This window comes from Salmo salar, chromosome 13 (genome assembly GCF_965601325.2).
Source record: "Salmo salar chromosome 13, fSalSal1, whole genome shotgun sequence".
Lineage (NCBI taxonomy): Eukaryota > Metazoa > Chordata > Actinopteri > Salmoniformes > Salmonidae > Salmo > Salmo salar.
This window is the reverse complement of record NC_138303.1, coordinates 83,849,473-83,863,667: the sequence shown is the minus strand read 5'-3', so window position 1 is coordinate 83,863,667 and position 14,195 is coordinate 83,849,473. Positions and strand designations below refer to the sequence as shown.

At 46.7% G+C, this 14,195-nt stretch overlaps 1 protein-coding gene across 5 annotated transcripts; it reads left to right on the top strand.

The window, feature by feature from the left end:
- The first annotated feature begins 7,471 nt into the window (after positions 1-7,471).
- Positions 7,472-13,555, top strand: LOC106567902 (alpha-2-antiplasmin). 5 transcript variants are annotated; one of them, XM_014137778.3, is made up of 8 exons: positions 7,472-7,627; positions 8,904-8,975; positions 9,097-9,295; positions 9,414-9,557; positions 9,711-9,899; positions 10,004-10,146; positions 10,352-10,556; positions 11,148-13,555. In XM_014137778.3, the coding sequence occupies exons 2-8, from the start codon at positions 8,919-8,921 to the stop codon at positions 11,522-11,524; spliced, it is 1,314 nt and encodes a 437-aa protein (XP_013993253.3). In that variant the 5' UTR covers positions 7,472-7,627; positions 8,904-8,918; the 3' UTR covers positions 11,525-13,555. The 5 variants fall into 5 exon arrangements, with proteins under 5 accessions (XP_013993253.3, XP_082816507.1, XP_013993251.3 ...); XM_082960381.1 differs by lacking the exon at positions 7,472-7,627 and adding an exon at positions 7,694-8,482 and having other exon boundaries at positions 8,886-8,975; positions 11,207-11,383; XM_014137776.3 differs by lacking the exon at positions 7,472-7,627 and adding an exon at positions 7,704-8,482.
- The last annotated feature ends 640 nt before the right edge of the window (positions 13,556-14,195 follow it).

Sequence of the window (14,195 nt, the reverse complement as noted above, 5' to 3'; positions counted from 1 at the left end):
TATATTTGAGATTCTTCAAAGTAGCCACCCTTGCATTGATGACAGCTTTGCACACCATTGGCATCCTCTCAACCAGCTTCATGAGGTAGTCACCTGGAATGCATTTCAATTAACAGGTGTGCCTTGTTAAAAGTTAATTTGTGGAATTTCTTTCCTTCTTAATGCGTTTGAGCCAATCAGTTGTGTTGTGACAAGGTAGGGGTGGTATACAGAATATAGCCCTATTTGGTAAAAGGCCAAGTCCATATTATGGCAAGAACAGCTCAAATAAGCAAAGAGAAATGACAGTCCATCATTTATTAAAGACATGAAGGTCAGTCAATGTGGAAAATGTCAAGAACTTTGAACGTTTCTTCAAGTGCAGTCGCAAAAACCATCAAGCACTATGATGAAACTGGCTCTCGTGAGGAACACCACAGGAAAGGAAGACCCAGAGTTACCTCTGCAGCAGAGGATAAGTGCATTAGAGTTACCAGCCTCAGAAATTGCAGCCCAAATAAATGCTTCACAGAGTTCAAGTAACAGACACATCAACTGTTCAGAGGAGACTGTGTGAATCAGGCCTTCATGGTCAAATTGCTGCAAAGAAACCACTACTAAAGGACACCAAGAGACATGCTTGGGCCAAGAAACACGAGCAATGGACATTAGACTGGTGGAAATATGAGATTTGTGGTTCCAACCGCTGTGTCTTTGTGAGACGCAGAGCAGGTGAACAGATGATCGACGCATGTGAAGCATGAAGGAGGAGGTGTGATGGTGTGGGGGTGACACTGTCTGTGATTTATTTAGAATTCAAGACACACTTAACCAGCATGTCTACCATAGCATTTTGCAGCGATACGTCATCCCATCTGGTTTGCGCTCAGTGGGACTATCATTTGCTTTTCAACAGGACAATGACCCAACACACCTCCAGGCAGTGTAAGGGCTAATTGACCAAGAAGGAGAGTGATGAAGTGCTGCATCAGATGACCTGGCCTCCACGATGACCCGACCTCAACCCAGTTGAGATGGTTTGGGATGAGTTGGTGTAATGGTATGCGTGAAGGGCTGTAGGAAGTCAGGCGCAGGAGAGCAGATAGTTGGTAGAAAAACAGAGCCTTTTATTTGGCGACCCTAAAGCACACGGCACAAACTAACATGAAATACAAATAAGGGTTTTACATAACCCAGCGTAACCAGCCTAATGTGCGCATTCATGAACAGATAAACAATCCCTCACAAACAAACATGGGGGAACAGAAGGTTAAATAATGAACAAGTAATTTGGAAATTGAAACCAGGTGTGTAAGACAAGGACAAAACAAATGGAAAATGAAAAGTGGATCGGTGATGGCTAGAAGGCCGGTGACCTCGACTGCCGAAAGCCACCCGAACAAGGAGAGGGACCGACTTCGGCGGAAGTCGAGACAGTACCCCCCCCCCCGACGTGCAGCTCCAGCTGCGTGCCGACACCGACCTCGAGGACAACCCGGAGGACGAGGCGCAGGGCGATCCGGATGGAGATGGTGGAACTCCCGCAGCAACAAGACGTTCTCCACCGGCACCCAGCATCTCTCCTCCGGACCGTACCCCTCCCACTCCACGAGGTACGGAGGGCCCCTCGCCCGACGCCTCGAGTCCAGGATGGCTCGAACCGCATACGCCGGGGCCCCCTTGATATCCAGAGGGGGTGGAGAAACCTCCCGCACCTCAGAATCCTGGAGTGGACCAGCCACCACCAGCCTGAGGAGAGACACATAGAACGAGGGATTAATACGGTAATCTGGGGGAAGCTGTAACCTGTAGCATACCTCGTTCAGTCTCCTCAGGACTTTGAATGTCCCCACAAACCGCGGACACAGCTTCCAGCAGGGCAGGCGGAGGGGCAGGTTTCGGGTCGAGAGCCAGACCCGGTCCCCCGGTGCAAACACCGGGGCCTCACTGCGGTGGCGGTCGGCGCTCGCCTTCAACCGCCTCATGGCCCGTTGCAGGTGCACATGAGCGGTGTCCCAGGTCTCCTCCGAGCGCTTAAACCATTCGTCCACCGCAGGAGCCTCGATCCGGCTCTGATGCCAAGGTGCCAGAACCGGCTGATACCCCAGTACGCACTGGAAGGCGGAGAGGTTAGTGGAGAGTGGCGGAGTGAGTTTTGGGCCATCTATGCCCAGGGGATGAACACCGCCTACTCCCCCGGCCGGTCCTGGCAATATGACTGCAGAAACCTACCCACATCCTGGTTTACTCTCTCCACCTGCCCGTTACTCTCAGGGTGAAAACCTGAGGTGAGGCTGACCGAAACCCCCAGACGTTCCATGAACGCCCTCCATACCCTGGACGTGGTGTTGCCCGTACCGGGACCGGGCAAAGGGCGGAGGCAGCAGGACTTAGAAAACCGATCCACAATGACCAGAATCGTGGTGTTGCCCTGTGAGGGAGGAAGATCCGTCAGGAAGTCCACCGACAGGTGCGACCACAGCCATTGTGGAACGGGTAGGGGTTGTAACTTCCCTCTGGGCAGGTGCCTGGGAGCCTTGCACTGGGTGCACATCCGAGTAGGAGGAAACATAAGCCCTCACGTCCTTGGCCAAGGTGGACCACCAGTACTTCCCACTAAGACAGCGCACCGTCCGACCGATGCCAGGATGACCAGAGGAGGGTGACGTGTGGGCCCAATAGATCAACAGGTCGCGGACAGCAGACGGAATGTACAGACGCCCAGCTGGACACTGGAGACGTACAGGTCATGCTTCAACAGTTGACCAAGCACCCTGCGCACCAGGGACACATGCTCGGTGTGTGTAGTGGAGTATATCAGAATGTCGTTGATATACACCACTACACCCTGCCCGTGCAGGTCCTGGAAAATCTTGTCCACAAAGGCCTGGAAGACTGATGGAGCATTCATCAACCCGTACGGCATCACGAGGTACTCATAGTGCCCTGAGGTGGTACTAAATGCCGTCTTCCACTCGTCCCCCTCCCGGATACGCACCAGGTTGTAAGAGCTCCTGAGATCCAATTTTGTGAAGAAGTGTGCCCCATGCATTGACTCGATCGCACTGGCGATGAGAGGCAGCGGGTAGCTGTACCTCACCGTGATCTGATTGATTCCCCGATAGCCAATACACGGGCGCAGACCTCCATCCTTCTTCTTCACAAAAAATAAACTCGAGGAGGCAGGTGAAGTGCAGGGCCGAATGTATCCCTGCCCCAGGGATTGAGAGACCTACGTTTCCATAGCCGCCGTCTCCTCCTGTGACAGAGGATACATGTGACTCCTGGGAAGTGCTACGTTTACCAGGAGATTTATCGCACAATCCCCCCGTCGATGGGGTGGTAATTGAGTCGCCTTCTTCTTACAGAAGGCGAGAGCCAAATCAGCATATTCTGAGGGGATGCGCACAGTGGAGACCTAGTCTGGACTTTCCACTGTAGTCGCACCGATGGAAACCCCTACACACCTCCCTGAGCACTTTCGTGACCACCCCTTGAGAGCCCTCTATTGCCACGAAATAGTGGGGTCATGACAGGCCAATCAGGGTAGGCCCAGCACCACGGGAAACGCAGGAGAATCAATAAGGAAGAGACTGATTCTCTCCTTGTGACCCTCCTGCGTAACCATGTCTAGTGGAGCGGTGGCCTCCCTAATCAGCCCTGACCCTAATGGTCGACTATCTAGGGCGTGCACATGGAAGGGCATATCCACAGGAACAAGGGGGATCCCTAATCTATGGGCAAATGAACGGTCAATAAATTCCCAGCTGCGCCTGAATCCACGAGCGCCTTATGCTGGGAATGCGGGGAAAACTCAGGAAATTTTATAAACACCTACATGTGAGCAACAGGGAGCTCTGGGTGAGCCTGGTGCCGACTCAACTGGGGTGACACGATAGTGCCCTGCCTGCTGCCTCGACTCCCTGAAGAACCCCCCCAGCACCGACCAGCAGTGTGCCCTCTGCGGCCACAGATGGTGCAGGGAATGGCCCCTCCTCCGGTCGCCCTAAGCGCAGCACCTCCCAGCTCCATGGGCGTCGGAGCGGAGGTGCTGGGGGATGGAACTGACACGCCCCAATCCGGACGTCTGTGGGTAGCCAGCAGGTTGTCCAGCCGGATGGACAGGTCCACCAGCTGGTTCAATGTGAGGGTGGTGTCTCGGCAGGCCAACTTCTGATGGACGACCTCACGCAGACTGCACCGGTAGTGATCGATCAGGGCCCTGTCGTTCCATCCCGTGCTGGCGGTCAGGGTCCAGAAGTAAGTCCAAAGCGAAATCCCGCGTGTTCCTCGTCCCCTGCCTCAGGTGGAACAGACATTCACCCACCGCTCGACCCTCAGGCAGGTGGTCGAAAACTGCCCGAAAGCGGCGGGGGAACACTGCGTAATGGTCCAACGCCACGTCTCCTTCACTCCATACGGCGTTGGCCCACTCCAGGGCTTTGCCTGAGAGGCAGGAGACGAGGGTGGACACGCTCTCACGTCCCGAAGGAGCCGAGTGGACGGTTGCCAGATAGAGCTCCAGCTGGAGTAGGAACCCCTGGCATCCGGCAGCCGTCCCATCATACTCCCTCGGGAGCGAGAGCCAAATCCTGCTGGAACCGGGTGAAGGAGGGATGGACAGTGGGGCCTGCTGTAGTGGGGCTGGTGGAGGCATTGGAAGACCTCATTCTCTCTCCCATCTATCCATCGTCTGCAGCACGCGATCCATGGCGGTGCCCAGACGTTGCAACATGGTCGCGTGCTGCTGGACGCGGTCCTCGACCGCCAAAGGGGGGCCATCTACTCCTGCTGACTCCATTTACGGGTGAGTGATTCTGTAATGGTATGCGTGAAGGGCTGTAGGAAGTCAGGCGCAGGAGAGCAGATAGTTGGTAGCAAAACGGAGCCTTTTATTTGGTGACCCAAAAGCACACGGCACAAACTAACACGAAATACAAATAAGGGTTTAACATAACCCAGCGTAACCAGCCTAACGTGCGCATTCATGAACAGATAAACAATCACTCACAAACAAACATGGGGGAACAGAAGGTTAAATAATGAAGAAGTGATTGGGGAATTGAAACCAGGTGTGTAAGAAGAGGACAAAACAAATGGAAAATGAAAAGTGGATCGGCGATGGCTAGAAGGCCGGTGACGTCGACGGCCGAACGCCACCCGAACAAGGAGAGGGACCGACTTCGGCGGAAGTCGTAACAGTTGGACTGCAGAGTGAAGGAAGAGAGGCCAACAAGTGCTCAGCATTTGTGGGAACTCCTTCAAGACTGTTGGAAAAGCATTCCTTATGAAGCCGGTTGAGAGAATGCCAAGAGTGTGCAAAGCTGTCATCAAGGCAAAGGGTGGCTACTTTGAAGAATCATAATACATTTTGATTTGTTTAACACTTCTTTGGTTACTACGTGATTCCATATGTGTTATTTCATAGTTTTGATGTCTTCACTATTATTCTACAATGTAGAAAATAGTCAAAATAAAGAAAAACCCTTGAATGAGTAGGTTTGTCCAAACTTTTGACTGGTACTATATGTGAAAGTAATTGAGATATTTGAAATAGTATTTGAACCCAGGTTTGACACACACGCATGCACACACACATGCACACACGCACACACCCACACACACACACACACACACAGTTAAGTATTGCTATCCTTGTGGGGACCAAATAAAAATAACCCTAACCTTAACCCTTAACCCAACCATAACCATAACCTTAACCCTACGTCTAATCTTAACTCCAAACCCCTTACCCTAACTGCAAAACAATACCTAACCCTAACTCATAACCGTAAACCGTAACCATAACCTTAATTCTAACCCTAACCCTAATTGTAACCCTAACTGTAAACCTAAGCCTAAAATAGCATTTTTCCTCGTGGGGACCGGCACAACTTTTCTTGTTTTACTATCCTTGTGAGGACTTCTTGTACCCACAGGGATAGTTAAACAAACACACACACACACACACACACGATTTGACTTCAGATCCTACACTGCCACCCTATGGCCATTTTTATATATACACTCAGTCCTTATCACGATATGTCACTTGAAATAGCCAAGATGGTCTGAGAAATTAGAGTTGAAACTGAGATAATTTTCTTCAATTTTATTTGAACATGGAGAACCCCTTGCAGGTCATCCTTCATACAATATGGCCAATCTTCTTCTTCATTGTCAGTGTAATCCAATCAGTGAAAATCTAATTTCAGGGCCAGGATTTCCATGTGCAGAAGGCTACTTGTTCTCTGCAGTCAGCTATTTGTTGCAGGTACAGGTCTAAATCAGTTATGCTTACAGATTCCTGCATGTATACATAACACAATCAATTGGCTTGTGAGTTAACATGTGGGGGCTGTGAGTTGGGGTCCTTTATTCTACCCTAATGGAAGGCAGTAAACAGACAGTCACCCCAAACCACCCCAAGGGGGCTGAGCAGGTGATGGCCTGATTCACAGGTGCATTGTGGGGTGGCAACGGTTGTGCCAAGGTCTTGTGTGGGCGTAGGGCTGGAATGGGGCAGTCTGTGCAAGAAAAACAATATCCCCCTCCCCAAACTACACCCTCTGTGTTTACTCTATTTTACCTAAAGGGCTCGCTAGAGACAGAGGATTAGGCCCAAAATGGTGTAATAGCAGCTCTGATTCATATAGAAACATTCTACAGTGCTTATGTTGGGTTTCCTCCACAAGGGCTGATAGAGGGAGACACAGTGCTGTAAATAAAGTACATGCATGTGTTAATAATATTGGAACATATCAACTCTCATGGTCACAAACACTTCAGTAGGCGGACATTTGACATTTGCCACTATCGTAGAGCTATCTGTGAGGGTTTCCAAACTCTTTCTAGGAAAATGTGTTTGTAGGTCAGAGAGAGTAATATCACAATCCAAACTACACCCTGCATCTTTCTCTGAGATAAATAGAGAAACTTAGGCTGTGTTTACACAGGCAGCCCAATTCTGATATTTTCCCCAATAATTGGTCTTTTGACATCAGATCTTTTCACATTTGATCTTATTTGGAGCTGATCTGATTGGTCAAAAAAACTATTACTGACAATAAGATCAGCATTGTGCTGCCTGTGTAAATGCTGCCATAAACGTCCTTACTACACTGGTAGATATTAAGATTCTCATTATAAGGGTCCCCCTTATTTGGACATTTAAAAATGCATCTGTCCTCCTCCCTCAGGGATACCACTGATCTGATGAGAGCAGAAAGGTGAAAATATTGTGCTACTGGGAACTTTTACATGAATTACACCTGCTAAATGTTTTATATCAGTGATATGTCTGTGAAATGAGGAAAGGAAGCAAAGAGAGAAGGAATGAGAGAGGGAAGGAATGATGCTGCTCAGTGCTCTCTGTCCGGGTTGTGGAGCCAAAGCTCTTATAATGGCAGGTTTGACCTGTGGGTCACATATGTTAATATTTTCATTTTCTGGTACAGTAGTCACTCTGCTGAATCAAAGCAGGGTTGAACATTAACTGGCCAATGAGGGGGCTGACAATGTAGAGTACTGTGCACTACAGGATCCAGCTAAGGAAACACTCACCGTGCCTGTCTGTCTGTCTCTCTGTCTGTCTATATCCTAATCCTATTTGCCTATATTACCTATCCCCTGACCAAACATTGGCTGGGTAAGTTTTTACCATCTCAATTCACTTTGATAGAGGCTTGGAAGGGATTGTGGTGTTGGGGAGTCGGTAGGTATTTTGGCACAGTGCATGAAACCATATAATTCTACTATAGCAAGTGCTTTTTATTTAAAGCTATTTGGACCATGATTTAGATGTATGGCTGTAGCTATTAGTTTACTAGTGATATAATAATAGCACAAACTGTTTTTTTGTAAATAAGACTACATTGTAAATGTAAATGTACACTAAAATCACCAATCAATAAATATCCCCATTACCACTATTTCTACTACGTCTATGAATGCTAATGATTCTATGCAGTCATATATATATATATATAAACACTAATACTACCATACATCTGTAGAGATACCGTTGCAGTAGTGAGGCCAGTGTTTGCTGTTTGTGGACTTTAGAAGTAAAACAAAAACCTTTGGCCCTCTGACAAACACTTGTGGTCCCAGAGCAAAACACCACCCATCTCTGCACTGTAGTACCAGGCTTATGCTGCGCCACACTGACCACTAGCCAAGCAATCCTGCTTTTGATTGGCTCTCTTTTCCTCTCAGCCAATCAGTGGTCCCATGTCCAGCAGCAATAGGTACTTTGTTATTGCTCTGTAAAATGAGTGGTTCAATAATTGCTATGCATTGATAATCACTGCTATTGAATCTTAAATATCAAAGTTACTGTGACAGGGTAGGAACCATCATTTCGGTCCATGTTTCCCAGGGGACTATAATTGGTGTTGAACATGTAAATGTATAAAAGCACCATAGAGTCCTTTTCATGTTAGAGCTTGGTAGTGGAACAGCCATTGTTTGTATAGGTGGTGTGATGTCAAGTGTTAATTCTGTGAGCAACCATTTTGTGAACATGCTGTATGGGAAGGAATGTTTGGGGTGTGGCCATTGTTCTGAAAAGTTGATTTGTTTTGGGAGAGGCTTTGTTGGTTTTGGGTCCAAGCAGTGTTGATAGCGAAGGGAAGTATTGGTTGTCACTGTTTTTGGTCACTGTGTAGCCTAACTTGATCAATCTAGTCATGTGAAAGCACTGTTGCACTTTAGAAAGGAACTGAGACCCTAGAAACCTTTGGGTATCCATGCTGTGTTTTGTATGCGTACTTATCTATTTCTATACAAGCAAACCTAAACTTTTTATTTATTTATTTTAAAAAAATGTTTTTTTTTTTTTTTACATCTGCCTTAGACTTTCCCCTAAATGGGCCTTGAACCTGTAATCTTACATTATTGTACAGGTTTGTTCTGTTTTGCAGGCTCTCTGTTGGGATATGGTGCTGTATCTGGCTGTGCTCTTGCTGCTCTGCCTCTGTCAGCAGGGACTAACTGTAAGGGGGCCAACCATAACCCTACCCTGAAACACATCAACCTTTCTTAAATATCTAACCATTAGCACCCTACCCTGGTCTTTACAGTCTAACCCCTGGACCCCCTCTCTTGCTCTCTCAGGATGAAACTGGTATGGTAGTTCCTGAGGACCACTCCTGTGGAGAGCAGGTATTCAGACAGGAGGCCTGGCGGTCAGTAGGCGGTGCAATTGACAGACTGGGCCGGCAGCTACTAGACAGCCTGCAGGCAGGGCTGGAGCAGCCCAACGTCATCATATCACCCTTAAGTGTGGCCCTCGCACTGGCACAGCTCTCACTGGGTGAGGCGTGTGAGAGCTCATGTATAATGTTAATAGTATGTATCTGAGATTGTATATGTGTGTTTGTTAGTTTATCTCCAAGACTTAATGTGCTTAACATGGTCGTTGCCCCTATCAGGAGCTCACAACGAGACCCAGAAGTTGCTGCTCAGTTCTCTACATGCTCACACCGTACCCTGCTACCATCACACCCTGGGCAGCCTGCTCCAACACCTCACCAACACTTCCCTACAGGTGGCCACACGCATATACCTGCGCCCAGGTGTGTGCTTCCAGGATGAGTAGATGTCAGCGCTGCAGCTCTGTGCCAGAAAATGGCAATCTACTAACATAATTATAAAGCACATCCATTGTAACTGCTGTTAAGGTCTTACCACTTTTGACACTTGGTATATGTTGTGTTCACCTCTCTCAGAGTTTGAGGTGTACCAGTCCTTTATTGCAGAATCCCTGCGTCGGTACAGATCAGAGCCTGCCCCCCTGATCTCAGTGGAGGAGGTCAACCAATGGGTGGAGGAGGCCACTAAAGGTCACATGACCAATTTCCTGCCCAGTATTCCGCATGATATGGTGCTAATGCTTATCAATGCTGTGCATTTCAAAGGTACGCCCTTTCACTCCATCTTAAAATAAAGGTTTGAAACTGTATACCATACAGAAGCGTCTACCCTTTACAACTGTGGCTTGTTCTCCTGTTGTCTCTGGTAGGTGAGTGGGAGGCTCGCTTCGACCCTCAGCTCACACAGAAGGGGGAATTCTACCTGGACAACAAGAACTTTGTCCATGTGGACATGATGCGCTCAGCCAAGTATCCACTGAGCCTGTTAGAAGATGGGGAGCTTGGAGCTCAGGTGAGTTGGGCTGGCTGTTCTGCACTGTTGCTGTCTTAATCATTTCTATATTTTGACATCCTGCTACTGGAGATTTGTTTTACTCCTGAAACGTTGATAATATATACTGTCCTTGTCTCCACCTTTCTCTTAATATCTACAGTGCAGTTTGTGCATTCTCCCATTATAAAATCTATCTCCCACCCCCCTTCTCCTGTGTTTGCAGGTTGCACGTTTTCCGTTTAAGGGAAACACCAGCTTCCTAGTAGTGATGCCGTTGCCAGGAAGAGGAAATGTGTCATCGCTGGTGGCCAAGCTGAACATCTCGGACCTGTACAGGCGTCTACCTCAGGAGAGCACCATGCAGGTCCAACTGCCAAAGTTCACCCTGCAGTACCGTCAAGAGCTACAGGAGGCGCTGTCCAGCATGGGTGAGCACAGAAGTGGTCTAGGAAATTCCAGACCTAGGACAATCGCACTAGGTCTGGGAATCATGTTGGATTTTCTTGTCCAATTCGGAGAGGGTGCTATTCAGACGGACGAGACTCCCAACAAATCACAAGTTTGGGTAGGCGGGGCAAAAAATGTATTAATAATCCCCTCAAACATGAGGTGTACACACAATGCGGTCACTTTTGCCACAGGCGGTCAGTGGTTGTAAGCTTGTAACGCTAATGTCATGGCGCCTGCAAACTACTCAGTTGATTCTTCGCAAGTTCCTAGCTAACTGCCGGAAATGTTTGCGGCAGGGCTCTGGATGGATTTTCCGGCGCCCAACTCCGCTCTTTCCTCTGCCAAACTGACATTGGTCTTAGTACAGACGTGCAATCTGGAACATTGGTAATTTGTGGGAGGCATCCAGTCTGTCTAGAGACTAGCACAGAAAGGTCAATAGTTTTGGCCAGGAGTTTTTCCTCTCAGGTCTGAAACTGTTCCGTGAGCTAGAAACAGACATGTGTTTTACAGCAGTCAATAACAGTATAGGATGGCTGAATGCTCAATCAAAATCTCTTCTCTCTCAGGTTTGGGATCTCTGTTCTCTGGTCCTGATCTGTCCGGTATCTCTGCGGTTCCTCTGCAGGTGTCCAGTGTGCGTCACGCTTGCAGGGTGGAGCTCAGTGAGGAAGGGGCCGACGCATCTGCAGCCACCTCTGTTACCATAATGCGCTCTGTTCCCATCTTCTTCGTAAACTCCCCCTTTCTGTTCGCCCTGGTAGACCATGCCTCCCTTGCTCCCCTCTTCCTGGGCACTGTCACTAACCCTGCCCCTGACACCAGCCCAATGCACATTGACAGTCTTCTCGGTGATGATCCCCATGGCAACAATACCCAAAGTGACAGCACTAATAGTAACAACGTACAGAGCGCCGGTCCCCATAGCAGCAACAATGTACTTTGACCAGCCATAGTGATAGAATGCAGTGTGGCGCCCCTGCTGGAGTGAGGCAATCAGCACCCCCTGAATGAAGAGGGGAAACTCCAACACCCAAGTGGCAGGGCAAAGATCCTGTGCCAACCACGCATACAGTTTCTTCCTAAACCAACTTTGATGCCCAGCCTGCCCCAACCCATCTCTCACTTTTCTGCCCTGAACAATACAGCCCAGCCAGTCACATATGGATCCCAGCCCTCGTATAGCAGTTCCCAGACCAAGATCAACCCCAGCCCCTATGCCTAAGACACCTGACTTTTCACAGTCCCTTCCCAGTGTATGCCCCCTGATTTAGGAGAGACCATGGACCTGTCCCATACTACTGTGTGGATGAACACTCAAATCTGTTGCTATTTTTACACTTGGTTGTGCACTGTCTTACACTATTTTTGCTTTGTCATACTTTCTCATTCTGATTATTCCCAACTCGGGTATTGATTAAAGAAAAGGGATGAAGTCAATGTCTTAGTAGTGGATGTGATCATGTTACTGGAGTTTTGGATTAAGAACTGATTATTTTATTTTAAATGGGCTTATGCTAGGTCTTATACCTCACAACTTATCATTTAAATAGTCAAGAATCATTTTTTCCTGGTTGCTAAAATTCTAATAGTTCACTTAATTTCAGTTTGACAAAACGAGCAAGTATAGTGCAGATAATCATTGTACCATCTAAACCAGTGTGAAATATATTTTCCAGAACCAAAAATATTGATATTAGCTGTTTGGTGCTGGCTGTTGTGGAAAATTGTCTTCAGAATATAATACTCGTACAAGAACTTATGAATTCAATATAGGCTTCAATACAAAGTAGCAAAAGCTGAGGTGGTCCTGAACATCTAACTTCCCTGAGCATTGGCTCTGCTTTTAGCCACATACAGCATATGGGTACATCCCCTTAGTTAATGCAATTACTCCTCTTAGCCTTTCAGCCACCATTATCTTCCAACCCGAGTTTCTTGCTTGCCTACGCCTGATAACGCACACATCTGTTCCGGTTTTGGATCAAAATGGTTGCAGAACCCCCTAGCGTATACAACAAATAATACATTTATTGCATAAGCGTTTCACATGGTCGTCAATTTGCTACCATCCTTCTCCTGCTTTCTCCTGACATTAGTATGTTAGAAGGCGGAAATGTAATTATGTTCTCAGCTAATGCAATCTTTAGCATGACATCCTACATAGAGATGGTAATTGTATTACATGCCCCTACCTCTCTATCCGGTCAATGTACTTATTGTCTACATTAGTGGCTCAGCATATCCGCTGCCCCTAGTTACATTACATTAACTCCCACATAAAAAGCAAAAAGATATCAACCATATACACACAAATAAACTGGACCAAACATCAATAAAACAGTGAAAGATCCAATCTGTACAAATACAAAGTAAAATCAAACTTAAAATACAATGTAAAAGCATTAGCATGTAATACATAGCCTTGCCTGAGGTTCTCAGTTATTTAAAACAAAGAAAATAAGAAAACCCTTGTCATTCTCAATATGACACTTAAACAAGATCCTTCCTTACAGACACCTCTGTAACAACAGTGAAAACACCTGTTTAAGGACATGGTCCATGGACACTTGTAACTGGAATTTCCCCATTTTAACCACAAGTTTAAGTAAACAAAATTCAGAAGTTCTAACTTAATTTATCCCTTGTCAAAGGTAGAAAGGAAATAGACAATACACTCCATAGTAAATTATTACCAGGTTATACATATTGTATCAGTCCAGCTTTCAATCAAGCACATAATCGGGTGCTTTACTAAAACAGGAAACCCTTGAACACCATAATCATTGCAATCATGTCCTCCTCCTGGAGTAACCCCATTTACTTAAAGCTAAATCCAACCAGTCCCAACCATGGGTTCATTGTCCTTAACCTCTTGTCACAATCCCTTCAGTTTAGTCATAGCTAAAGGAAAAGTTCCATCTAGTACATTGTTATTATTAGGTGTTATCCAAATAAATATTGATTTAAACCCTGATTTAACCTCGTCTCTTGCTTTGTATTCATCAGGAACTCCTCTCACCTATCCAATCGCATCTAGATATACTTTGGGATCTGATTCATAGGCTTCCCTTACTCTATGCTTTACAGACTCATCCTGCTGTGATTTAATGATAGACACCTGTTGTGTCGCTCTAACCAAGGCACAGAGACCAGTCCAGCCTTCTGGTAAAACATTCAAGACTTTGTTCTGCCCACACATCCCAAACCTATGAGCTATACCTCTGTCCTGATTCCTTAATATTGCAAGAGATAGTGTTACTTGAGTTATATTACCACATGTACCTTTGTGATCCATAATCATTCCTTTATCATCAAATGTACTAACTCCTGCAGTTTCGAACACCCAAATAGTTTAACAATTAACTGTAGTGTTTCTCACATCTATCCCATTATCTCCATAGCTGTAGAAACATATCTACTTTTTACAATAGTAAACCTATCATTATGAGGACCATTTAATTCAGTTCTTATATCATATGTTGTACATTCATGTTCTCCCAACATAGTTTCATTTAAGACACTTCTACCCCTGGTACTACCTAAGGCAATTCTACATTCTATGTTGCACAAAGGGATATAGTATTTTCTCTGAATACATTGAACATTTTTCCCCT

Bases quoted from the DNA above. Each gene is read 5' to 3' on its own strand.
- LOC106567902 (XM_014137776.3), top strand. From the start codon at position 8,417: ATGTTAGAGCTTGGTAGTGGAACAGCCATTGTTTGTATAGGTGGTGTG. The intron at 8,976-9,096 runs GTAAGGGGGCCA...TTGCTCTCTCAG, and splicing joins TCTGTCAGCAGGGACTAACT to GATGAAACTGGTATGGTAGT. The intron at 9,296-9,413 runs GTGAGGCGTGTG...TGCCCCTATCAG, and splicing joins ACTGGCACAGCTCTCACTGG to GAGCTCACAACGAGACCCAG.